Source organism: Balaenoptera ricei, chromosome 19, assembly GCF_028023285.1.
Source record: "Balaenoptera ricei isolate mBalRic1 chromosome 19, mBalRic1.hap2, whole genome shotgun sequence".
Lineage (NCBI taxonomy): Eukaryota > Metazoa > Chordata > Mammalia > Artiodactyla > Balaenopteridae > Balaenoptera > Balaenoptera ricei.
The window spans coordinates 10,091,663-10,117,178 of NC_082657.1; the positions used below are offsets into that span (position 1 = coordinate 10,091,663).

The 25,516-nt window shown below is 54.7% G+C and overlaps 1 protein-coding gene across 2 annotated transcripts; it reads left to right on the forward strand.

The window, feature by feature from the left end:
• The first annotated feature begins 3,589 nt into the window (after nucleotides 1–3,589).
• EXOC3L2 (exocyst complex component 3 like 2) lies at nucleotides 3,590–24,439 on the forward strand. 2 transcript variants are annotated; one of them, XM_059905646.1, is made up of 12 exons: nucleotides 3,590–3,648; nucleotides 7,518–8,056; nucleotides 10,589–11,222; nucleotides 12,462–12,573; nucleotides 13,582–13,683; nucleotides 13,784–13,884; nucleotides 14,105–14,215; nucleotides 15,578–15,713; nucleotides 18,964–19,086; nucleotides 19,559–19,714; nucleotides 20,518–20,639; nucleotides 22,905–24,439. In XM_059905646.1, the coding sequence occupies exons 2-12, from the start codon at nucleotides 7,534–7,536 to the stop codon at nucleotides 23,182–23,184; spliced, it is 2,400 nt and encodes a 799-aa protein (XP_059761629.1). In that variant the 5' UTR covers nucleotides 3,590–3,648; nucleotides 7,518–7,533; the 3' UTR covers nucleotides 23,185–24,439. The 2 variants fall into 2 exon arrangements, with proteins under 2 accessions (XP_059761629.1, XP_059761628.1); XM_059905645.1 differs by lacking the exon at nucleotides 3,590–3,648 and adding an exon at nucleotides 3,921–3,953.
• Nucleotides 24,440–25,516: the final 1,077 nt, after the last annotated feature.

Below are 25,516 nucleotides of genomic sequence, written 5' to 3' on the forward strand. Positions count from 1 at the left end.
TGGGGGGATGGTGTATGGGCGGAGCCACTGAGGAAGGGTGACCTACCTCTCTAGCAATGCTGCCTCCCACCTCCCAGAAAACTCCAGACCCCAAGGTTGTAGGTTGCAGTCTCCTCTCTTCTGCACCCCAGCTGGGGTCCCAGGACTCACTCTGTCCAGCTCTGTGACTCAGGGCAGGCACTTGCTCTTTCTGGGCCTCAGTTTCACAGTCTATAAAGTGAGGGGGAGGATCTGCATGTTGCTTTTGTAGCGGGGCTGAAGTAGGTCCAAAGGAACTCGGTGCAGGTACTCTCCTGATGGGCAAACTGAGACCAGAGAGGTCAAGGGCGTTGCTGAGATCACACAGTGCCCTGGGAACCACGCATTCCCTCTAGATCAGGGTGAGATGAAAGAAAGAGGGGCATTGTCCTGGCCTTGGAGTCGCACAGCCCTTGCATGGGACCTATGCCCTGCCCCTGTCTGTTTGAACATCTTCCTGAGCCTCAGTTTCCCTTTCTAAAAAATGGGTGTGAAAATAACAGCAGTGTGCTGGAGCCAGCTCAAGCAAGCTGACTTTTGAAGTCTCAGAGATTTTGGAACTGGTTTTTAAACAGCCATTATTAAAAATTAAATTATGCAAACATACAATTAAATTATATTTAAAACAAAGATAATAAATACTCATCACGTCCTCATTATTTTACATTTTACTCCTATGTGTGATCCTGTGGCTATTTACATCTATTGTATTCACATAGTGAAACTGCTATGTAAGGGGTGACTGCACATCTCTTCCTCCCAAAACGCTTTCAGTGATGTCACCCTGGTAGCTTGAAATTGGCCATGGTGGAATATTTACACCATGGAAATTGGCAAGTGCTACAAAGCAAGACTTTCCACCCTCATTTCCCAGAGAGCTGGTTGTTACACATTTACCAGTATATCACTGGTTGATACTATCAACTACATCGACTCACAGAGGCTTCCTCTGTGCCAGGCTCTGAGCACTTTATCCTTTCTGCCACACCATGAGATTGGACCATCATTTTCACCCCCACTTACAGAGGAAAAACAGCATGCTGAAGGTCACACAGCTGGTGAGCAGCAGGGCTGAGATTTGAACAAAAGTGTCGCCAAACTCCAGAACTTGGGCTCTTAACCACTACGGTCCCCTATCCCTGGATGGTAATAGCAGCAAAGTCTGTCTGCAACAAATTAATGAGACTATGTAAGTAAAGTGCTTCACGTGGGAACAGATTTAGAATTTCTTAAATGGGTGATATTATTATGCAGCAAATGGAGCCTGAGGAGTCTCAGGGAGGGTGGGAGGCAGAGAGGGAGGAGTTCAGGATGTTGTTCTAGAAGCTCTGGGATCTCAAGGGTTCTGCGGGATGAGGGGTGGGGTCTTGGGGTTAGGGGGCTGAATCAGCCCAATCCCATCCCAGCTCTAGCGCTGAGAGCTGCAGTTCTCCGACACACCACACGGGGGCAGAAGATCACCTCCTTATACACGTTTGCCCACCACACTGCGGGGTGCACACTGGCTCCCCAGTTCCCAGTACCATCCCCACCCTATTTCCCAGATAGGGAGACTGAGGCTTAAAGAGGGGAGGCTATGACACGGATGAGCCTTAAAAAATTATGCTTAGGGAAAGAAGCATACAAAAGACCACTTATTGTATGATTCCGTTTATATGAAATACCCAGAATACGTAAATCCTTAGTGACAGAAAGTAGATTCAGGGTTGCCAAGGGCTGCGGGAGAGAGAGGAGTGGGGAACGACTGCTAACGGGTTACATGGATTTCTTTTTGGTGACAATGTTCTGGAATTAGATACTGGTGATGGTTGTCACAACCTTGTGAATATACTAAAAACCACTGACGGGCTTCCCTGGTGGCGCAGTGGTTGAGAATCTGCCTGCCAATGCAGGGGACACGGGTTCGAGCCCTGGTCTGGGAGGATCCCACATGCCGCGGAGCAACTGGGCCCGTGAGCCACAATTACTGAGTCTGCGTGTCTGGAGCCTGTGCTCCGCAACAAGAGAGGCCGCGATAGTGAGAGGCCCGCGCACCGCGATGAAGAGTGGCCCCCGCTTGCCACAACTGGAGAAAGCCCTGGCACAGAAACGAAGACCCAACACAGCCATAAATAAATAAATTTTAAAAAAAACAAAACAAACAAACCATCACTGCCAAAAAAAAAAAAAAAAAAACCCACTGACTTACACACTTTAACAGGGTGAATTCTATGGCATGTGAATTCTATCTCAATAAAAAAATTAAGTTTAAAAAAAGAGGGAGAGATCCAACAGTGGCCGCGGCCCATAACAGGCCACTTTGGTTCCAGCTCGGGCTGCCTTCCGATTACCACAGGTCCACACTGATTCGGGGAGGACATAACCTGTTTCTCCCCATCCCCCAGGCCAGCAAACCAGCCCCTTCCCCAGGGCCCATTGTCCGGCAAATCCAATCCTTGAACTGAAGCCTTCAGACCTTGGAATCTTAACCCTTGATCCACTTATCCCAACCTAATGTCTACAGAGCCCTCGCTGGGGCTGGGGGATAGCAGTGATCCCTGAGCCCAGCCCCGACCCCGATGTCAACCCTACCTCATCCCAACCCCAGTTTTGCTGAGGCAAGTGATCATTCTCTCAGGCCAAACACCTGGGATGCTACGCCTGAGCCCCCAAAGGGCCACCTACACCTAAAACCCAGCCTTCAAAGTCACCCTAATCCTTCATCTCACCCCATCCAACCCCCAACCCATTCCCAGTCCCAACAGACCTGCCATCTCTATCCCCAACTTCCAATCCTTAGCTCTGATCTATCCCCATTGGTGCAATCAGTTCACAGATCTTTACTGAGCACCTACTATGTGCCCGGCACGCATCTAGGGATAGCAGATGAACATGGTAAGCAAAATCTGCTTTGAATTTATATTCAATTGGGACAGTCAGAAAATCTACCAGGGAGACAGAGGAATTTGATCATTTCAGATTGTAGAAGGTGCTATAAAGGAACTGGCAAATCAGAGCAATGTCCCCTGGGGAGAGAGAGTACAGGGCTGGCAGAAGTACTTTTGCCGGTCAGGGAATGTCTCCTTTGAGGAAAGGACTCTGGAGCTGAGACCTGGATGATAACGAGGGGGGCGGGGGCGTATGGAGACCTGGGGACGGGGCCTTTTAGGCAGAGAGAACCACTGTTCCAAAGTCATGCCCAGGGTCACCCCCTTAGGGCTCCAGTCCCAGCCCCTGGGCCCAGCAGAACCTCCCTTCATGTCTTTACCCCAGAGCAGGGAACGCAAGAGAGAGCTTCGGGCTCACATCCAGCATGGGGTGTCTCCGGCGGTACCCAGGATGGTGTTGTCACCTTGGGAGGTGTGAAGAGCAGGCGGGGGGGGGCGGTACCAATTCCGGCCTGGGGTTGGGGGCTGAGGGTGGGGACCTGACTGCGGCCTTGTCCTTCTTCCCAGCCCAACCACAGCCTGGCCTAAAAGGGCAGACAGATAACAAGCCCTTCCCGCCCCTGGCCCCAGAGAGGGAGGGGTTTCCTGACAGGAAATTGACCTCCTCTAACCCCCCCCTCCTCAGATCCAAGCTCTCAGCAGTCCTGGCTGAAGTAGCCTCAGGACAGGACAGCAGCACGGACAGAGGGGCACTGACAAGGAGGTGAGTCTGTGGGAGGAGGGGGCAGGATTCACACGCCCCTGGGGCCCTCTGAATTGGGGGCTGGACCAGAATTTGGGAGGACGTGTGCCCTGAAGCCAGGAGAGGCTGGGGGCAAAGAGAAACTCTAGAGCCTGACCTCGGGAGGGTGCCAACCAGCAAGAGGGTGGCGGGAGGAGATGGGGGAGCAGGAGGAGGGTGCAGGGAAGACTTTGGGGACTCAGACGATCTAGGTCGCCAGGGAGCCATGGAGAGCTTGGAACCACCAAGGGAGAAGAGAGACAAGATGTCATCGGGTCGGAAGCTCTGTGAGTTCAGGTGGGAAGGCTGAGGCCAGAGAGGGATGGGCATTCTGCTCCATCCCCGGGAGATGGGGTCTTGCAGATGCAGCCGGAACAAGGGTTGGGATGCAGATGGAGCAGGAGATGGGATGAGGTTGGGAATGAAGATGTGGATGAGCCTGAAACAGGCTGGGCTGGTGACAGAATTGTTTGGGGGCAAGGTCTGGACGGCGGTTGTACTGGACACAATTTGTAAGGGCAGTTCCCTGATGCAGACACAGGACTGGAGGTGCTGACTTCTGCAAACAGGTCGGCTGGCCGGCAGAGGGTTTGGGACTTTGGGGAAAGGCTGGCAGTGAGGAAGAGGAGGAGGAGCCCAAAGAGGGAAGCTCTGGTGGCCAAGACATCCTGCAGGAGCTGGGAGGCTGGGGGCTTGAGGGATGCCTCGGAAGTGAGTCAGGGGCCGGGCACTGGGAGGCAGACGAGGGGGCTGGAGGGGGCAGGATGTCAGTTTGCAGAGGTGGGTATTGGAGCCAGGAAGGGGAAAGACGTCGGGGCCAGTTTTGGGAAAATGTTGCAGCCAGGTCTGAGGATGTTGGAAATGGTTTGAGGGGGGATCCAGTTTAGGGGTGGATATGGGAGCCAGCGTGGGAATGTCAAATCTAGCGTGGGTGAAAAAAAATCCAGTTTGGGTGATGTTGAATTCAATTGGAGGGAAATTGGAGGCCCCTGTTTTGAGGGGGAGGTGGACTTTTTTTGGGGGGGGATGATGGAGCCATTCTGGGGATTAGGCATGTGGAGGCCAGTTTGGAAGATGAAAGACAGAGAAATCAGTGTGTGAATAGTGTTTGTATGGGGAGGGGGGCTGGTATCGATTGCCCACAGCCAGGGGGGTTCCAGGCAAGTGTTGCCATGGTGACTGCCTCCCTGGGGGATCGGGGACCATGGAGACTGGAGAGAGGCTGGGACAGTGTTTCTAGAAACAGGAGGCTTGAGAAACAATGGCTAAGGTGTAGAGGGTGAAGTCAGGGAGGAAAGAAGGGGCGTCCCCACCAGGAAAGGAGATGCTCTTGCCCATGGCTCAGCCAACTCAGGGCCCCTGCAGCATCAGCCTTCCTCCCAGCCCCCCCGTGCACTCCCACACCCACTGCCCCATCTTGACTCTGTCCCTAACCTGCTCAGAACCTGTCCCGGTTCAAAACAACCTATGTGTCCAGCCATAGGAGGATGTGTGAACATCTGATACTTAACATAGATTGGTTAATCTATTTTACCACACACATCCCCGTACCTACATCCCCATGCAGCACTTGATTAGTACCACAGAGCAGCACTTGATTAGTGTGCAGCACTTGATTAGTACCACAGAGACAGGCATGGAAAATCTCACATGTAAAATGTGAGGGAAAAAAAGCAAGATGCAGGGGATACCTGTAGTATGACAGTATTTATGGAGAGTTCGAAACCACGTAAAACAATACATTATTTCTGGATACCAGTCTGGGTAGGCAGGCACGGGGTCAAAGTCCGCTTGGACGGCTCTCCTTGGGAGAGGGCTAGAGCGGGCGGGATCAGGGATGGGCTTGGGGGGGCTTCAGTGCATTTGCAATGCTTGATTCTTAGTTCCCAGACCAGGGATTGAACCCGCACCCTTGGCAGTGAAAGCGCAGAGTCCTAACTACTGGACCGCCAGGGAATTCCTGCAATGCTTGATTCTTAAAAGAAAAAAAAAAAAAAAAAGAACCCAAAAGAGCAAACGCTTGCATTAGATGCAGCTAGGATCGTAAGCACAGGGGTGTTTATTAAATTTATTTTCTATACTTTTCTGAACATTTGGAATATTTCATCATTTTCAAAAGCGCCCTTCTATGGCTCCCAGTGCCCTCAGGAGAAAGCCCAAGCCCTTCCTTACGGTTTTCAAGGCCCTGCGTGGCCTGCTCCTTGCTCACCTCTCCGTTTTGACTTATCATTCCTCCTCTCCCACGAGGAATGAAGTCCTTGTCTCCTTCGTTTCCTGTTTAGCACCCACTCATTCCCAGAGTGCCTGCCCTGGGAGCTGGGGACACAGTGGTGGACACAGTGGACACAGGGGCAGCCCCGCCCCTGCCCTCTTGGGGCTCACAGCCCAGTGGGGGACACAGACCCATTCCCAGACAGTGATGACCCAGAGTGGGAGTTTCAAGGGGGGGTGCACCTGACTCAGCCTGGGCATCTGGGAAGAGGCAACATTGGGGCTGGGTCCTGAAGCCTGAATGGAACACGGAGAACAGGCCTCCATGTATAAACAGATGCTGAAATCCAGAGGAGCCTGAGGTGAGGAGGAGGAGAAGGTGGGATAGTGCTGAAGAGGTGTACAGCTGGCAAGCAGGGGGGCCTGAATTTTACCTCGAGGGCACTGGGGAGCCATGGAGGGTTAAGAGCAGGAGGAGGGGCAGGTCTAGGCCTTAACAAGGTCCTCCAAGGTAGACTGGAGAACTAGAGGCTGGAGATCAGGGAGGAGGCTGCAGCAGGGAAGCAGGAGGGGGCTTGGACTGGGGCAGGGGCCATGAAGAGGTAGGAGACAGGGATTTAGGAGAAGGAATGGGCAGGACTCGGGAAGCTTCGAGCTCCATGAGGGCAGGGACTGGGTCTGCCTTGCCCACGGCTGTGTCCTCAGTGCCTGCTCAGGGCTGGGCCCATGCAAATACCTAATCAGTTTGTGTGTGTGTATGCACGAGTGTGTGTGTGTGTGTGTGTGTGTGTGTGCATGGGGATGTGTGTACGGGGATGTGTGTGGTAAAATCTACATAACATAAAATTTACCATACTAACCATTTTAAGGTGTACAATTCAGTGGCATCTAGTACATTCACAATGTTGCCAACCATCGCCACTAATTCCAGAACGTCTTCATCCCTCTAAAAGGAAACCCCGTACCAGTTAAGTGGTCACAGCCCAGTCCCCCTCTCCCAGTCACTGGAAACAACTAATGTTTCTGCCTCTATGGATTTGTCTGTTCTGGATATTTCCCAGTAAAATGTTTGCTGGAGGAATGAATGTGGTAGGGTAGAGGAGACAGGGGTACTGACTGGACAGGGGAGACGAAGCAGGTGCCCAACTGTGTGAACAGGACACATGGGTAGACAGTGGGGTGGGGCCTGGGTCCCCATGCAGTCTCTGCCCTTCGCTGGCTGTGCCACCGTGGGAAAGACCCTTCCCCTCTCTGAGCCTGTTTCCTCATGGAGTAGGAGGGTGCACTAAGATGAACACCCCTGGGCAGGACTAAGGTAGGGGAAGGGTCTGGACGCCGATACTCAGGGGAGAGAACCCGGGGTCTGGAATCTGACAGGCCTGGGTTTGAAACCCGACTTTGTCCCCGAATCACTGTGGGACCTTAGGCAAACACTTGTGCTCTTCTGAGCCTCAGTTTCCTCATCTGCAAACTGGGCATAGTGACATTACTCTCTTCATGAGATTGTGCAGACTCAAGGGGTAAGTAAGTGCTCAGACCAGTGCTCGGCACACATGCCCCAAAGTGCTGGGTACACAAAGGCACTGTCATCAATGCCACCCGTCATCAACACCACCGATGGTCCATCATTTTTTCCCCAGGTCCCCGCCTGTCAAAATGCCCATCCTGAAGGGTCTAGGGGTGGCAGACTCTAAGATGTCCCGGGCGGGGACACTGCCCCTGAGGTCCTCTCGGAACCCCTTTGAGGAAGCTTCAGGGCTGGAAGAAGAGGAGGCTGGGGAACGGGAGACCCTGCCCAACGGAACATCATGTCGCCGCCGTGCCACCCTGGAGAAGCTGGCAGGCCTGGCCCCCTTCCGGCTGGGCAGAACCCCTGGCCGGCGAGCGGGCAGCCCTGGGGACGGGCAGCCTCGCTCCTTCCTGGGCCGTGTGCTGACACCGGGGATCCGCAGGAGCTCAGCAGATTTTGGCCTCCTGGCCAGGCTCCAGGGGGCCCGAGCCCACGGCGACGAGGAGGCGGCTGGGGAGGCTGCGCGGAGACTGGCCTTCCTGAGACTGGGGCGCGGGCCCAAGCCCCGGCGCGCGTCACTGGCTGAGAGGGTGGTGCCCGCAGGCGAGGCGGCTCCCGAGCCCCCACCCAAGGTCCCGGAGCCCCCAAAGATGAAGGAGCCGTTGTCAGGTGAGTCGCGAGCCCTGGCCCAGACCCGGGAGAATCACAGTGTCTCCACCCGTGACCCCATCGCCATTCGCATCTCCAGCTTCCATCTGCCCACCTCCATGGACACGGCCAGCCCATCCCCGCTGCGGTCCTAATCTCCATCACCAAGCTCCAGCCTCAGCCCCGTGTCCACCCCCAGCCCAATCTGTCCCTCTCTCCATCTGCCTTCAACCTCGTCCCCTTGTCCAACGACAAACAAATGACCAACTTTGGTCTCATCTCCTCCAATCCCCTCCCTGTCCCCAGTTTCAACCCTCTTTCCGTTACTATCCTCAAATTCAACCTCAATCCCATCTCCTTTCAAAGCTGCCTCTTCCAGCTTCTGGTGCTTTGCTGGCAATCTTTGGCGCTCCTTGCCTTGTAACTGCATCCCGCCCACCTTCCATCCACACATGGCCTTCTCTCTGACTTCACATCATCTTCTCCTCTGTGCATGTCTATCTTGGTGTCCAAGTTTCCCTTCTTAGAAGGACACCAGTCATAATGGATCAGGGCCCACTCTATGACCTCATTTTAACTTGCTTACCTCTGTAAATTACCTATTTCCAAATAAGATCCCATTCTGAGGTACTGGGGGTTAGGACTTCACATATCTCTTCTTCTTGGGGTGGGGGACAAACACAGTTCGACTCATAACACCACCCCTGTTGCATCCTCAACCCCAATACTACCCCAAACCCCAGTGTCTTCCTCAATGCCTTTTTGGTTTCCAGCCATACTTATTCCAACCCCATCAGCCACCGCCACCTGGGGCACATCCGCATGCTTATTCCCAATCCATCCCTTTCGCCAAATGCCATCTTTAACCTCATTGCTATGCCCAACACCATGACAACCGCCAAATGGTCCAGTCCCATGCCATAGCTCGTTCCTCTACTCCCATCCCATCCTCAATCCCATCCCTGTGTGCAGCTTCAACCCTTTCCCCTCTTCAGTCTCACTCCCGACCCCCAACCCCAGGTCCATCTCAGCGTCCCCCTGCAACCCCATGCACCTCCCCGACTTCCTCATTCAGTCCTAGTCGCACTCCCAGCCCCCACTTTCAACCTTAACCCCAAACTCAACCTCTTAACCCCATCTCCACACCCATCCCGAGTCTCAATCCTAACCCCCCCATTTCCAACCTCCAACTTCAACTGTCCACATTCCTAACCCCAACTCACATCCAGACTTCTTCAAACTCACCTCCATCTCTACCTTCTTTCTATCCTCAACTTTCACCTAAACTCATCTCCAAGCCCATCCCTACCCCAAACTCCAGATGACATTCTCAATTCCTTTCCCATCTCCCTCTTCAGATTTCAGCCCCAACCTCACCCTAATCCTAAACTCCCTCATCCTAGCCTCCACCTTCATCCCCATCCTCTTCTCCAGCCCCAGCCCTGCCCAATCCCCGCCTTCCTTCAACCCTATCCCCTACCCTGTCTCTATCCCCCCACCCCCATCCCCACTCCTACCCTCCCCCCATGGACAGCTCTTGCTGCCCCATCATTGGAGAGCCCTTCCTTCAACCTGATGCCCTCCACATCCTGCGCCAGAAGCTATTTCAGCCCCTGCTCCCTAGGGACTGGGAGGGCACCACAGGGAGGTGAGAAGGGAGTGATTCAAGCCCCCGCCTTCTGGAAACGGATGGGCAGAAATAGCACTGGCCAGGAAATAGTTTCTCTGCCAGGGAGGAAGTGGAGGGGGCTGGAGGTGTTGGGGGTAACCCTGGGCCACTGGGACCCTCTGCCTTCACTCAGAGGCCTCCCGAGCCCATGACTCCCCTCTCCTGGGGGAGGGTGAAACCATCAGAGAGCCAGGTCACCCCTATAGTTGTCCCCACCCCCGAAAGACCCACCTCTGGTCTTCATACCCTCTTCCCACCTCCATGCCCCCACCTTGCCCCCCAGTCCACTGGCTCTCTCCATCCCTCACCCCCTTACCTGGCTCCCACTGTCCTCCCTTGGCTGCCCCACTTCCTCTGATGCCTTTTTTTGACCCTGATGCCCTTTTTCTATCCTATCCGCCCTCAACTCCCCTAACTCCTCCCCACATCCTCACCTATGCCCTGATACTCTCTTCCTAGCCCTGAGCCCTTACCCCAAGCCCTAACCCTTTCCTTCTTCCTCATTCCCTTAACCCCACTTCCTCTGACTCCTCCTCTCATCTTATCCTCTTCCTAATCGGACGCCCTTTAATCTTTTGACCTCCTTCTTATATCCAGACTCCTTCTCCCGTCGCCAAACCCCCTCTTCCCTTCCCCAACCCCCTCCTGTCCCCTTGTCCTGGCTCTCCCCCTTGCTCCCTCCTCCATCTCCTCCCCCTCCCTTCTCCTAGGCCCCTCACCTGGCACCCTTCTCTCTTCCCCTTCTCCTGAAATGCCCCCACATCCCTCTCTGCCCCCCACCTCTCCCCCTCCCCGACCCTCTTCCCCTTGCCTCCTACCCGTTTCCCTTCTTCGCCCCCTCCGCCCGGTTTTCCAGCCCCTGATCTCCCGCTTTGCGCCCACAGTGCTGGAGATCCTGAGCTTGATCCAGCAGCGCGAGCTCGCGCGGGCCGACGAGCACATCTTGGAGCTGGAGGCTGAAGAGCTGGCGTCGTCGGGGGGCGGCGCGCCCGGCCCGCCCAAGGCCGAGGGCGCGGGCGGGGGCCGCCGGGCCCGGGACGTGGCTCTGCTGTACGAGGCCCTGCAGCGCGAGATGTGGGCGCTGGTGCGCGAGACGCTGGCGGGCCCCGGGCCGGGCGCAGGCGCCGGGGCGGGCGCCGTGGCGCAGCTGGGCCAGGTGCTGGTGCAGGAGGAGGCGGCCGACGGGCGCCGGGGACCCGAGGCGGCCCGCAAGCTGCGCGCCCGCTGGGCGGAGGCGGTGGCGCGTGCGGCCCGGGAGCGCCTGGAGGCGGCGGCGCCAGGGGCGCCCGGGGGCCTGGCCGGGCAGCTGGAGGCGCTGCGGGGGCGGCTGCTGGAGGATATGGGCGTGGTGCGGGGCCGCCTGGCGCCCTCCTACCCCGCCGGCCTGGGCGCCTTCGGCGTCTACCTGCGCGGCTACCACGGCGCGCTGGCCGAGTGGATCGGGGCCGCCGCCCGCCGGAGGCTGCAGTTGGCCGACCGCTACGCGCTGCTGCACTGGCACAACCAGGTGTACCCCAGGTGAGCGAGGGCCTAGGGATCGGCTGCCCCAAGGTCGCGTAGAACCCTCGCTCCCCCCCACTCCCTCCAGCCCCGGCCCCTTCAGAACCTAAGGACGCTCGCTCCTGGACCTTCATTCCTAGAACCTTAATATCGTTGACCCTTCCAGCTCAGCACTGGTGACATTTACAATCCGAGAATCTTAGCGCTCTCCACGCTTCCCGCGCTAGAACCTCAGCAACAGGGATACTTCTGATCCTAGAACCTTACCACCCGCCATCCTTCCGGTCCTAGAATCTTAGCATTGTTGACCCTTCCGGTCCAAGAATCTTTAGAATCATCAACATTCTCAGAATCTTAGCACTGCCCACCCTTCCAGTCCTAGAAACTTAACACCAATGACCCTTCTCATCCTAAAATCTTGGCACTGTTGGCCCTTGGAATTCTAGAACCCTTACACTGCTTTCGCCTTAGACCCTAGGGCACAAGCGCCGATGACTCTTCCAATCTTAGAACTTTAGAACTGATGACAATTTCAATCCTGGAACGTTAGCGCCAATGAGCCTTCGAATCCTAAATCTTAGCTTCATCCCCCCCTTTGGATCCTAGAACTCTGACACATTCGGTCCTTCCAGTTTTAGGATGGTAGCACTTTTGGTCCCTTGAACTCTATAATCTTAGCATCTAGAACCTGAGTACCATTGACCCTCCCAGTCCTAGAATCCGATAACCATCGAGCCTTTGGATCTTAAAACATTTCCATTCTTGTGGCTGGGGGATGGAGTACGGTGATCAAGGATGCCATGAGCAAAGGCCTGGTGTGTGCAGGGGTGGTGGGGAGGTGTGGGGAGAGTGATGGCACGGCACAGGCCTGGGCATGCAAGAGGGTAGAGGCAGGGAGTGAGGGCTGGAGTGGCGAGGCTTCCAAGGCTAGGTGAGGACATAGGGACTAGGGGCGGAAGTGGAAGGGAGCTTCTGTCTGGTGAAGCTCTTGCGTGCCAGGTCATAGAGCCTGGACTTGACCCCTACGAGTCTTGCCCGGACACCGTCCATCAGGGAGCTGACTCAGGGAACTGGAGCCAGGGGAGCAACAATTCCAGAGACTTCCTTTGAGGGATGAGCAAAGCTGGCCCCGAGAGAGGAAGGGAGAGGCCCAGGTCACAAACACACAGGCTGTGAAGGGATGGGGGTGGGGAGGGGTTCAGCTGCCCGGCCCCACCTCTCACAGACCCCCCCCCTGTTTCTTACCCCCACCCCCAGAGAGGTCCTAGGTCTGGTGGACATGGTCGCCCTGGAAAATGGGGAGCTGGGGCCCCTTCTGTCCCCCGGCACCCTTCGTGGCTTGGAGGATGAATGTGTCACAGACGTTAAGGTACCTGGAACCTGGCTTTGCTGATTAGGGAGCGGGAGGCACTCTGCAGAGAGGGAGGGGTCACACTGAGCTTGGGGGCCTCTCCCTGCCCCCTTTCCCTATTTCCATCTCCCCTTGCCCTTTATGGACTTCCGAGTTCTGTCCAAAAGACATAGAAATGTAAGTCCATACTGATCACTTCTCTCTTATGTTCAGTGTACCCGAAGCACCCAGCCGGGCGTTGAGACACTCAGTAAAGGTTCAATACATTCAGACACTTCAAATCTTACAGCAAGAGAGAGTCAGTCACAGAACCTCAGCTCGCGGACTGAAAAACTCACAGAAGGAGGGCATCAAAGCATCTCTGCATATAAGCAGGGCTGATAGTAAACACGGTTAATAACTGGCCAGGCACAGGCACCGCTGAGCAGAATGGCCCAAGCTGTAAACAGCCATCCCAGCCACAGGAGTGTTTCTGGTCTAAAAGCCAGTCCTGCCCCAGCCACAGAAATTAGTATCTTTGCAACTTGAGAGCTCTGAATCTCAGGACCAAACAAGTCTACATTCTCAGACTCACTGAATTGAAGACAACATAGGACCAGAGAATCAAGAGATGTATAAACCTTAGAATCCTAGACACTTGGAATTCTTGAATCACAGAATTGGGAAATCGGAAAGAATTGTCTTGCAGACCTGAGAGCAGAGTCTTAGAATCATCAGATAATGAGAGAATAAGCCCTTAAACCCTCTGGCTATTAGATGGAGGAGGCTTAAAACCACAGACTCAATATCAAGTGCCAAATTGTAGACTTAGGAATGGAAGGGGCTGGGGAAGTTTTCTGGTCCAGGCTCTCTCCCCAGCGTTACCTTGATGAGCTCACAGGCAGAATCCAGACCTGCTGGGGGCTAAGGGGCGGGATGAGGGGGGGTGGGGGGGCGGGGAAGAGGGGGGAATCGCGGTGTGAGAAAGGGAGGGAGAGGCTCTCAGGGACTCTGACTCCTGCCTCTCCCCCCACTGCCCCACTCCAGGCTCAGACACGGGCGGCCCTGCTTCGAGTGCTGCAGGAGGACGAGGAGCACTGGGGAAGTGCGGAGGATCGGTCCAGCAGCCTGGCACAGGATGTGTGTGAGGTAGGGGGCGGGGAAGAGGACGGAGAATCCGCTGGATGGCGACCAGTGGGAAGGTGGGACCTCACCTCCTCATCACTTCTCATCCCCCCGGACCACGCAGCTGCTGGAAGAGCACACAGAGCGAGCACCCCGCATCAGCCAGGAGTTTGGGGAGCGGATGGCCCACTGCTGCTTGGGGGGGCTGGCAGAATTCCTGCAGAGGTATGGAGGGCTGGGGGGGGAAGGGCGCAGGGCTGGGGTGGCGGTGGGGCATCTGGACCCGGGAGCCAGCAGAGAGAGGAGAGATGAAAGTGAATCAAGTCAGAATGGGCAGGGGCGCCTCTGTGGGGATCACAGGCTTTGCTGGGCTGAGTGCCCAGCCAGGGACCCTTACCCAGCGGTGCTCCATCTGTCTACCATCCTCCCTTTCTCCTCCCACCAGCTTCCAGCAGCGCGTAGAACGATTCCATGAGAACCCAGGAGTCCGGGAACTGCTACCCGACACCTATATCAGCAGGACCATCTCCCTGGTCAACTGTGGGCCCCCCCTGAGGTGAGAGCACCCCCAGTGTGTGGGCGAGAAGGCCAGTCCTGGGTGACAAGCTGAACTGGGGTGCCTGGATCCTGGGTGGGGATCGCAGAGCTAGCCCCGAGCGGCATATACAGGGGACCTTAGAAGCATAAAACCTGGGACTCCTAGAAAGAACCGTAGCATCACAGAGCACTAGAATTATAGAGTAATCAGAACCTGGGAGTGTTACAATTACAGGAACCTAGAAGCCAGACTCTAGGGATTACATATTTTTAAACATTTTTATCTTATAATACTTTCCTTGTATAGTTGATTTAGCATGCTGTGTTGATTTCTGCTGTACAGCAAAGTGATTCAAGTTATATTACTTTACCTTTTTATTAACTTATTTTTAATTGAATTTTTAAAATTGGGAATGCATTCAAGATACAATAAGGCACACAGTGAAAAGCCTCCCTCCCCCACTCCTTCCCTCCGGTTATTGCTAATGTCTCACATATCTTTCCAGGGGTATTTGATACATTTACCAGTAAATATGTGTAAATAAGTGTATATATGCATAGACACACTTCATGCATATGCATAGATACCATGCATATGCATATTTCATAATATACAAGTAAATCTATTACTATGTGCATACATATTATTTCTTTTCCTTTAAAAAAAAATACAAATGGTAGAATATTGAACACACTCTGTCCTTTTCCACTTAACACCTTGGAGATCTTTCTGTTAGCGCCTGAAGAGTTCCCACCAGCTTCTTTTTTATCTTTTATAGCTGAACTGTCTTCCACTGTTTGGATGTGCCATGGTTCATTTAATCTGTCCCCAGTGGATGGACAGTTGCCTCCACTCTTTTGTAGAGAAAAACCTGGCACATCTGTCAACTCCCACAAGTGTGGGGACCAGGGATACATTCTCAGAAGGGGATCTGCTGGGATTTGGGCAGGAAGTGCCCAGTTGCCCTCCAAACCAAGTTATTCTCCTTTCAGTGATGGAGAGGGTCATCAACTGTCACAATGACAGAAAATGAGAAGGGTCGAATTTTAGAATTACAGTCCTTTAGAAGCACAAACTTTTAGGATGGAAGCATCCCCACTCTCACCCAGAGAGCAGCAAAACAGACCCCTTCCTCCCCACTCCATCCCCCAGACTCCCAGCCACTCCACAGAGCCCCCCAACCCCCAACCCTCCAGACATCCCCTGATATTTCCCAGCCCCCAGGCCCCCCCACCCAGAGCCCCTGACTTCCCCCAGCTCCCCATCTGACCTGTCGCCCCTGTGCCCCACAAAATAGGGTCCGTCTAATGGGAGACAGGTCCAGGCAGTTGGGCTGAGATGTTGAGGCTCCTTGACTTTCGGCTCCACTGATCCCCACAGGGCTCTGGCGGAGCGCCTGGCCCGGGTGGGACCCCCTGAGAGTGAGCCGGCCCGGGAAGCAGCAGCCAGCGCTCTGGACCGAGTGACCCGACTCTGCCACCGCATCCTGACCGACCTGCTGTTCCAGGAGCTGCAGGTGAGAGAGGCAGTGGGCTGGGTGGGGCCGGGGCCAGGACAGGGGAGTGCCCCCGCCCCATCCTGCAGTTCCTTTCAGCCCATGACTCAGTGTTCGGGAAGCAGAGGGGGTGTGGGGGGGTGATGGCCATGTCTGGGCCGTTTAGGGGGACGGGGGGGCACAGGAAGGAAGAGGTGGGAGGATATGGTCAGGGGGAGGACAGAGAGCCATCAGCACGAAGGGGCCTAGGGGACTGGGTGTAGCCCCTCCTCACTGAGGTCCTCCAAATCGCTGCCCAGCCTCTCCTAGACCCTAGGGCCTCATTCACTCATCCCCGGGGTCCTGCACATGCCCAGAGGGGACTAGGTTCAGAGGTGGGTGAGAGCGGGGTGAGGAGCTGGTGGGAGTACCCGGGAATGGAACTGAGAGGTGTGCATGTCCCTGGCTGTAATTCATGCTCAATCCACATTGTTCGTCGGGTTGTGTCCCACCTCTGCTTAGAACCGTCCATGGCTCCCAGCTCACTTAGGGCAAAAGCCAAAGTCCTCCCTGTGGCCCCCAAGGCCCACATGGTCTGCCCTTTCCCTCTCTGACCTCATCTCCTCCCACTTCCCTCCTTGCCCCTTGCTGCTCCTTAAGGTGTCAGACACATGCCAACCTCAGTACCTTTGCACCTGTTCCCTCTGCTTGGACTACTCTTCCCTCAATAGCCACAAAGCTCCCTCTCTCACCTCTTTCAAGTTTTGACTCAAATGTCACCTTCTCAGAAGGACCTCCCCTGACTGCCCTATTTATTTATTTATTTAAATTTATTTATTTATTTATTTATTTATGGCTGTGTTGGGTCTTCGTTTCTGTGCGAGGGCTTTCTGTAGTTGCGGCGAGTGGGGGCCACTCTTCATCGCGGTGCGCGGGCCTTTCACTATCGCGGCCTCTCTTGTTGCGGAGCACAGGCTCCAGACGCGCAGGCTCAGTAGTTGTGGCTCACGGGCCTAGTTGCTCCGCGGCATGTGGGATCTTCCCAGACCAGGGCTCGAACCTGTGTCCCCTGCATTGGCAGGCAGACTCTCAACCACTGCGCCACCAGGGAAGCCCCGACTGCCCTATTTAAAATAGAAGCCCCTGAGATTCCCACATGCCCACCCCCCCCCGCCCCGCCACTCTATTTGTCTCCAAAGCACTTATCACCACCTGCCAGGCTATATCCTTTGCTTTTTTTTTTTTTTTTTTCCAATCTGTCTCCTCCCATTGGAATGTCAGCTTCTCAAGGGCAAGGATTTGTTGGAATGTTTCTAAAATAACTTTTCTATTATGGAAAATTTCAAACATACACAAAAGTAGGCAGAATGACAGAATGACCTCTTGTGGACTGGCTCCAGCAAGTATCAACTCCACCTCTCGCCCCACCTCTCCTGCCCACTGGATTCTTTTCAAGCACATCTTTGGCATCCTGTCATCATCCATCAACACTTTAGCCTGTATCTCCAAAAGATAAGGAACCCAGCCTTTTTAAACAAATGTAAACGCAATGCCATTTTCCTACCTAACAAATGGAACAATCATTCCTTAATATCATCAAATATCAGATCAGAATTCAGAGGCCCCCAAGTGCTTATAATTATCAAGCGCTTGGAGTTTTGTTTATCTCCTTTTGTGCTGTGTCCCCAAGCGTTCTCTAATGTATCCCCAGTGATCCACCCAGGGCTGGGCCACAGGAAGGGTTCAGAGAGTGTTTGTTGAATGACTAAATGGACAAGCATGGGAATGAAAGTAAGCGAGTGTTGGGGGGAAGGGGGTACAGTCTTTGTTCCAGACCTGGCTGTACTGCTTCCAGGTAGGGGGACTTAGGCAAATGGCTTTCCTTTTGGGGGTCTATGTTTGCTCATCTGGAAAATGGGCCCAGGAATTCCAGGCTTCTCAGATGGCTGTGAGGAAGCAATGGGCTTGTGGCCATAAAGTACTTAGCTTGGGTCCTGGCCCTCGGGTATTGGCCATTAGGGAACTTCATAAATGTACAGAGTTTACAGCAACAGCAACACGTCCTGAGCTGAGTGCTGTACCAAGAGCGGCAGCTCATTTGATTCACACCTGCTTTCCAACAAAAGCCCACAGGCCTCATTTTTGGAGGTTCAGAAAACTGGTCTACTATGGGATGAGAAAGCAGGAAGGGAGTGCTGGGCTGAGTGGGATAGGAACCTGCTTCAGACCCCCATGGACACCAACCCCAGAGGTGTCCGGGCACCTCGTGCTCCCAGTGTCCATCCGACGGCAGCATCTCCCCCTCGCTCCTCCCAGCCTCCATCTGAGGGACAGACCCACTGCCCATCCCACCTCCAGGATCCAGCTGCCTCCCTCCCCTTCCCCCACTGGTGGCCACTTACTACATCCTATGAATCTGCCACCTGCGTTCTCCTTCCCCCTCCTCATCCCTTCTCACCCCTTCCCCTCCTTCCAGACCCCCCATTTCTGCCTCAGTCTTGCCCCCTCCCAGCCATCTCAGTGAAGCACAAAGCTGACCCTCTCCCTCTTCTGCTTAGAACCTGCCATGGATCCCCAGTGCCCTCTAGAGAAATCTGGGGCTCCTCCCAAGCCCAGGAGGCCTGTGTGCTCTCCTAGGTTCACCTGACCAGCCCCATCTCTTCACTGGGCAGTCATACAGCACCCCCCACCATCCCCCTGATTAGACGGGTCCTAGCTTGGTTTAAAGCTCTGCTCTCTCTGTCTTGAAGTTCTTAATACTTTTTGAACAAACGGTCTCCCATTTTCATTTTTGCATTGGGCCCGTGAGTTATATAGATGGTCTTGCCAGCCACACTGACTTTCTTTCTGGTCCTCTGACCCGCAAGCCCATCTGAAATCTGAACCTTCTTCACACTGGCTTTCCCCTGGGATTGAGCCACTCCCTCTCCCACCGCTCACTTGGCTAACAGTGACCATCTTCCTGGCCTCAGCTCTGGTGCCCCCTCCTCCGGGAAGCCCTCCTTGACTCTCTATGCTGACTCAGGCTGGGCTTCCTAAACCCCTGGCCTCCCTCTTTCCAGCCGTGGCCACTCTGAGTGGTCACTGTCTGGGGAACGGGTCTGTCTCCTCTTCTGGAGGAGAGCCCCAGGAGGGCAGGGCTGGACTGTCTCCGCACTGCTGTGTCCCCAGCACTGCGCAGCCCTGGTTCAGCTCGGAGCAGCGTTTTGGGAACAAATGTTGAATTGATCTGTGAAGAAAGAGGGCGGAAGGGAGGCGAACTGTGACCCTCTGCCCACTCTGTCCCACCCAGCCGCACTTCAGCAAGCTGATGCGCAGGAAGTGGCTGAGCAGCTCGGAGGCCCTGGATGGCATCGTGGGCACGCTGGGCGCTAAGGCCCTGGCACTGCGCAGGATGCAAGATGAGCCTTACCAGGTGCGTCTGCTTGTGCGGGGGAGGGACGCAGGGTGGACCCCGGCGCCGGTGGGGGGAGAGTGGGAGAGCGGAGCTAGAGCGCTCAGAGGGGAGAGACCCCTCCTAGGTGGGGAGAAGCTCTCTCAGGGCGAGATAGGTGGCGCTCTACCTGGGGTCTGCGCGGAGGGTGCCCGCGGATACCGGGGTGTAGCGCGGGATGCTGGCGGGATTGCGGCCTCTGGATGGTGGAGCTCCGGAGAAAGCGGAGAGGGCTGGGATGGGGCACCCTTTGGGGGCCGGTGGGGGAGGGTCCGCGAGCTGATTTGGGGGGGCAGGACAGGGGTCACCCACTGGGAGCCGGGAGGGCCGACGGCGGCTGGGGGTGGGCAGGAATTCCCGTTGGGTGTCCGGAGCAGGAGCGGGCGGGTGGGAAGCGGGGAGGGGGGGGGGTCACCGGCGGCTCACACCCCCTCGCGTCTTCCCGGGTCCCCAGGAGCTGGTGGCCGAGCTGCACCGGCGGGCGCTGGTCGAGTACGTGCGGCCCCTGTTCCGCGGGCGCCTGCGCTGCGGCTCCGCGCGGACCCGCAGCCGCGTGGCCGGCAGGCTCCGGGAGGACGCGGCGCAGCTGCAGAGGCTGTTCCGACGGCTGGTCAGTGCGGCCCGGGGGCGGGGGGCTCCGAAACTACGGAAAACCCTGGCTTCCGGAATCCCCAGACTCGATAGCCGGGGGCGGGGGCTTAGGATAAGACCCTCACCCAATTTGCAGCCAATAGTAACACTCTGATCTTCGCCCTCTGAGGGTAAAAATTGGCTTTCTAACTGAAAGAGAGAGCGCTCTGGGCGCAAATGAAGAGAAAAATGGTCCCTATGCCTTGTTGTGGGGATTAGATAAATCCCATTAAAAGGACTTAGGACCTAAACATTAGCTATTATTATGAGCACAGACAGTCGCTAAATGCAAGAGAAACTCGGAACCTTAGCGTTCCCAAATCCAAGCATTTAAAAATCAGCAAATCTTATTTGTACCCAGTTGTAATGAGCTGGACGGGAAGGGTCTCACTCAGCCGCTATTCCAGGAGTTTCTAACCTAGAGTCCTTGGAATTTTCTTTTTAATTTTGGGGGAGATAATTGTAGAGTCACATGCAGTTATACGAAAGAATGCAGAGAGATCGCTGGCATACCTTATGCAGTTTCCCCCAATGGTAACATTTTGCAAATTTATAATAGGTTTTGAGGGGTGTCCCCGAGCCCCAAATTATCTGCAAAACTGGGAGTAGGTTATATTATGGATTTTTCTTCAAATTTCCAAAGGTTCCAGATAACCTCTGACTGCAGTCTGCCCTCTGCCCGGTTTTACGGACGAGAAAACTGCCAGGCGAGGCGAGGCCTTGGGAGGCTGTGGGTTTCGAGGGGGTGGGTGTTGAGTGTGAGCCCGGGGTCTTCCCCTGCAGGAATCCCAGGCCTCGTGGCTGGACGCCGTGGTGCCCCGTTTGGCCGAAGTTCTGCATCTGGAAGACACGCCCAGCATCCAGATGGAGGTGGGGATGCTGGTGCGGGACTACCCAGACATCAGGTGAGATCCCCGCCCCCACGCCGCCTTGGTTCCTTTTTGCCCGCGCTGCCGCCAGGCCGAGGTCTCCCGGCGAGCCTTGGCATCCGTCCCTGCGTTTCCTGCCCCTTGGGCGAGGGAGGGAGGCGGCGAGCGTGTCTGACGGCCGTTTCCTGCTGGAACCAGGGCATTATTAATACGATTTCCCTCCTTCTCCTGCCGCCGCCGCCGTCGCTGCCGCCGCCGCCGCCACCAGGGCTCGCAAACAAACAAGCAGTCACAGGAAGCCCAGGGCAGGGGGGCGCGGGGCCGCCCGGCGGCAGGAAGGGCCGGCCCAGCTGGGGAGCCGCGGGGGACACGGGGACACGCACGGGCACACGGGCGCACACGCACTGGGACAGTGGCAGGCGCCGTTCAGATCCTGATGGACCGTTTCCTTTCTCTGTGATCCTCTCTGAGCCCCCGTTTCCTCTTCTGATCTATGGGGACAATAATACTCTTTTCATAGGATTATTGGGGGCTGATTAATCATCATCCGTGGTGACAGCAGTAACAATACCAATTCTTGCTTATTGAGTTCTTATGTCAGACCTAAGAAAGCATCTTACATACCCACTCTGTAAGTAAGTTATTTTATTTATTTATTATTATTATTATTTTCTGTAGGCAGTATTTGAGCATTTTATTTTTTATTTTTTGGCTGCAAGGCTGCAGCAAGTAAGAGTTATTTTAGAATATAAGCTATTTGAGAAAATCTTTGCACGTCAAAGGCAGCACTGTTCTGAGTGCTTAGCACCATCCGAGGCAGGCGGAAATTAAGTAGCTGAGCCCAATGTCACAGCTAGCCAGCGGCGAAGCTGGGACTTGAGCCCAAGCAGCAGGCTCTACAGCTGGTACACCTGACCACCACACAACACTGCCACTTGCATAAGGTGGTGGCAGTCCTGCGCTGCTAGTGGGGCAGACAGACATTCTGTATCCAGAGAGACGACCCCCCAGGACCCAGGAGTAAGGCATCAGCTGGGTTGAGGTTGAGGACATGGGGCTGAAGGTGAGGATTCTGGAACTGATTCAGGACGGACGGTTCTGCTTCTGAGGTGTGGGGCTTATGTCCTTGGGAAAGCACAGAGCCCTGGAGTCGCATGGGGGCCAGGGTCCTGGCACTCCTGCTGGATTGGGGTTTCTGAACTTGACTCTGAACTTGGATATGCAGCTGAGTTTGAAAGGTCTCAAGCTGGGCTGGGAGGAGGGGTTCCAAAGCTGAGTTTGGGGGCTGTGTTTTGCACCTCTGTTGAGCTGGAAGGTTCCTGAGCCCCATTCTTGATGAGTGTTTTGGAGCTGTGGGGATTCAAAACTTGGGATGCGGGAGGGTGAAGAGACTGAGCTGGGTTGAAGGGGGTGGTGAAGACCCCAGAACTCTGTTTGAAATGAAAGTTCTGGAAATGAATGTTGGGTTCAGGATCTTGAGTTGAAATATGATGGTGGTTCTGGAGTTGAGTTCTGGATCCCGGATCTGGAGCTGAGATTGGGGTGAAGGCAAGGTTCCATTGTGTTGGATTTAGGGGCGAGGGTTGTGGAACAGAGTCAGTTTTGAGCACAAAGCTTCTGGTTGGCGTGAGGGTCCCCAAGGTGAATTTTAAGTTCTGGAGGAGAATTATAGTTGAGAACAATTCCAGGAATGGGTTAGAGGTGAAGTGAGTGTTCCAAGGCCGAATTTGGATGAGGGTTCTGGAACAGCAGTGGTGAAGACTCCAGACCTGGCGTTGGGGGAGGTGAGGGTTAGGATAGGGATGTGGGTGAGCACTTCCGGGCTGGATTTGAGTGATGCTGTGAGGCTGTTTGAGATGAAAGTGAAGATGAAGTTAAGGGTTGCTATAGAGTCCAGAGCTTAAACAGGTGCAGGGGTACCAGAATGGAAATTCAGGAGCTGTCTGAGCTAAGTTGGGGGTGAAGATGGAAGGTTATTTTAATCAGGAGCTGAGATGGGGCAAAAAGGAATATTCTTGTGCTGGGTTGGGAGGTGACAGTTCTGGAATCCACTGTGAGTAGGAGGATTTGGAAATGTTTGGAAGGGAAGCTCTGGAGGGGGGCTGGTATGAAGGGGGGGATCTAGGGGTGCTGGTGGGAGGGCGGGATCTGGGGGGGACTGGTATGGAGGAGGAATCCAGAGGGAGCGAAGGGGCTCCAGAGCTAAGGCAGGTTCTGGAACAGACGGCCGGGTGGGGCCCACAGGTGGGCTGGGAGTGTACCTGGAGGACCCCGTGCACCTGTCCCCTCCTCTACCCCCAGGCGGAAGCACGTGGCAGCCCTCCTGGACATCCGTGGCCTGCACCACACAGTCACCCGCCACGAGATCCTGGCAGTGGCCCGGGACTTGGAACTCTCTGAGGGGGGAACCTTGTCACCCCCCCGGGACCATGCCTTCTTTGCAGACATCCCTGTGCCCCGGCCGCCTTTCTGCCTCAGCCTCCCTCTCTTCCTGGGCCGCCTCTCCCTCTCCCGGCTGGCCTGCCTGCCCTGGCCTCGGCCTCCATCTCCGTCTCCATCACGGCCCCGGGCCCAACACTGAGACTCTCCCGGCTCCGCCTCAGTGCCCCCCATCTCTGCTGCTGACAGACCATCCTCCCGCCTCCCTGTCTGGGGCCACAGACCCCTGGGCTGGAAAGCTCCTTAGAGGTCTCCTCACCTACCCCCAAACTCCCTGTACAGAAGAGAAACCGGCCAGAAGGAGCAAGGACTTTCCCAAGGCCATGAAGCCCGTTCCCAGCACCACCTCCCCAGCCCAGTGAGTGGTGGCTGGTGTTTTGGAAGGCTCTACAGAAATATCCCAGGCCCCCCCCTTTCCCCTCACCTCAAGGTCTGGCCTCAATCCAATGTATTAAGGAACGTACGATACTTAGAATAAAGAGGTTTCTATTTAACACAAGGAAGGGCTGAGTCCCCAGTGTGTGGGGGGGAGGAAGGACCCGGGGCAGGGCCCAGGGCCAAGGGCTTCTCACACGCCCAAGGCCGGGCTAGGGTCCAACTCTCGGGCAGGGCAGTGGAGGCTGAGGCGGGCCCTGCAGTGCAGGAGCAGCCGGGCCGCCCTGTTTACGCCAAGTCTCCGAGGCTGCGTGACTCCACAGCGCGCCCTTGGCCTCTCTGAGCCAGCGTCCCTCGTTTTCTCAACCCCAAAGTGCCTTCTTTCCTGGGCCTAGTGCTTCCACCTCGGCAAGCCCCCCCCTCCCCCATCCGTAGCCGGGAAACTGTATCAAGAGAGGAAGGAGGTTGGGGGCAGGGCTGGCGGCACCCAGGGCGCCCTCCTGGGTTGACGCAGGAAAATGTCAGGGTGGGAAAAATTCCAGCCTCTCACCCCCAGCCCTGCCGGATCCTGGTCCCCACGGAGACCTTGAGGTCACCTCCTTGCTGACCCCTGCCCCTCCGGCCCAGTTGGACAGCCTGTGATGGATGCTTCCTGGCATGGCTTTTTTTTTTTTTTTTCCTGCGAAGTCGGAAGGAGGCGGCAGCCAGGGGTCAGCGTGGAAGCTGGGGTTAGAACCTCACGCACATTTGAACTCACGTTTGAAGGTGGGGGCTCGGGACTCTTGGAGCCCCAGGGCTGTGTGACTCCGGATAGGAAGCTGACCCTCTCTGGGCTGTGGTTCCTGTCCCTCCCTGAGGAACTGCTTAACCTCTCTTTGCCCAAGACAAGGTGAGATGCCCAGAGGATATATGCACCTCACTTGACATCCTAAAATAACACTTTCAATGTCACTGATATACAAGAGAGGAGTTGAGGAATGAACATTTTGTACGTATTTAATTAAAGATGTATTCACCTTGGTTTGGCCGGATTCTTTTCAGATTTTGGTGCCCCGCTTAAAAACGGCTGTATTGAAATATAATTTACACAGCAGACAATTCATCCTTTTAAAGTGCACAATTCGGTTCAATCACCCCTGCAGTCAATTTTAGGAAATTTTCATCACCCCCCGCAAAGAAACCCTGCACCCCTTAACCATCAACCCAACCCCTCTATCCCTCTCAGGCCCTGGTAACCACTGGCCTACTTTTTCTCTCCGTAGATTTGCCTGTTCTGGACATTTCGTATAAATGGGATCATAGAATATGTGGTCTTGTGTGTGTCTGTGTTAAGAGCACAATGTGAGATCTACCCTCTTAACACATTTCTAAGTGCACAACACAGGAGCGTTAACTACTGGCACAATGTTGAACAGCAGATCTTTGAACTTTAACTTTACGCTCATTAAACAACTCCCCCTCCCCCTTCCCCCCATCCCATCTGTTCTCTACTTTGACGAATCTGAGTATTTTAATTTTTAATTATTTTTTTATTGAAGTATATAGTTGATTTACAATGTTGTGTTCGTTTCTGCTGCACAGCAAAACATATGTAGACGTTCTTTTTCATATTCTTTTCCATTATGGTTGATCACAGGATATTGACTAGAGTTCCCTGTGCTACACGGGAGGACCTTGTTGTTTACCCGTTTTATATAGTAGTTTGTATCTGCTAACCCCAAACTCCCAATCCATCCCTCCCCCACCCCCAGAGTCTGAGTATTTTGAATACCTCACGTGAGTGGAATCACGCAGAATTTGTCCTTTTGTGACAGGCTCATTTCACTTCACATAATGGCTTCCAGGTTCAATCATATTGTCACAAAGGGAAGGATTTCCTTCTTTGTAAAGGCTGAATTATATTCTGCTCTATGGGCTATACAACATTTTCTTTATCCATTCATCTGCTGCTGGACATTTGGGTTGTTTCTGTATCTTGGCTATTGTGAATAAATAAGTGATCTTTTGGGTCTGTCTTCTTTCACTTCGCATAATATTTTCAAGGTTCATCATGTTGTAGCATGTGTCAGTATGTCATTTCTTTTTATTGTCAGGTAACA

Excerpts from the sequence above, each read along its gene's own strand:
- EXOC3L2 (XM_059905646.1), top strand. The coding sequence starts at position 7,534 with ATGCCCATCCTGAAGGGTCTAGGGGTGGCAGACTCTAAGATGTCCCGG. Across the intron at positions 12,574-13,581 it reads AATGTGTCACAGACGTTAAG|GCTCAGACACGGGCGGCCCT; the intron begins GTACCTGGAACC and ends GCCCCACTCCAG. Across the intron at positions 13,885-14,104 it reads CTGGCAGAATTCCTGCAGAG|CTTCCAGCAGCGCGTAGAAC; the intron begins GTATGGAGGGCT and ends TCCTCCCACCAG.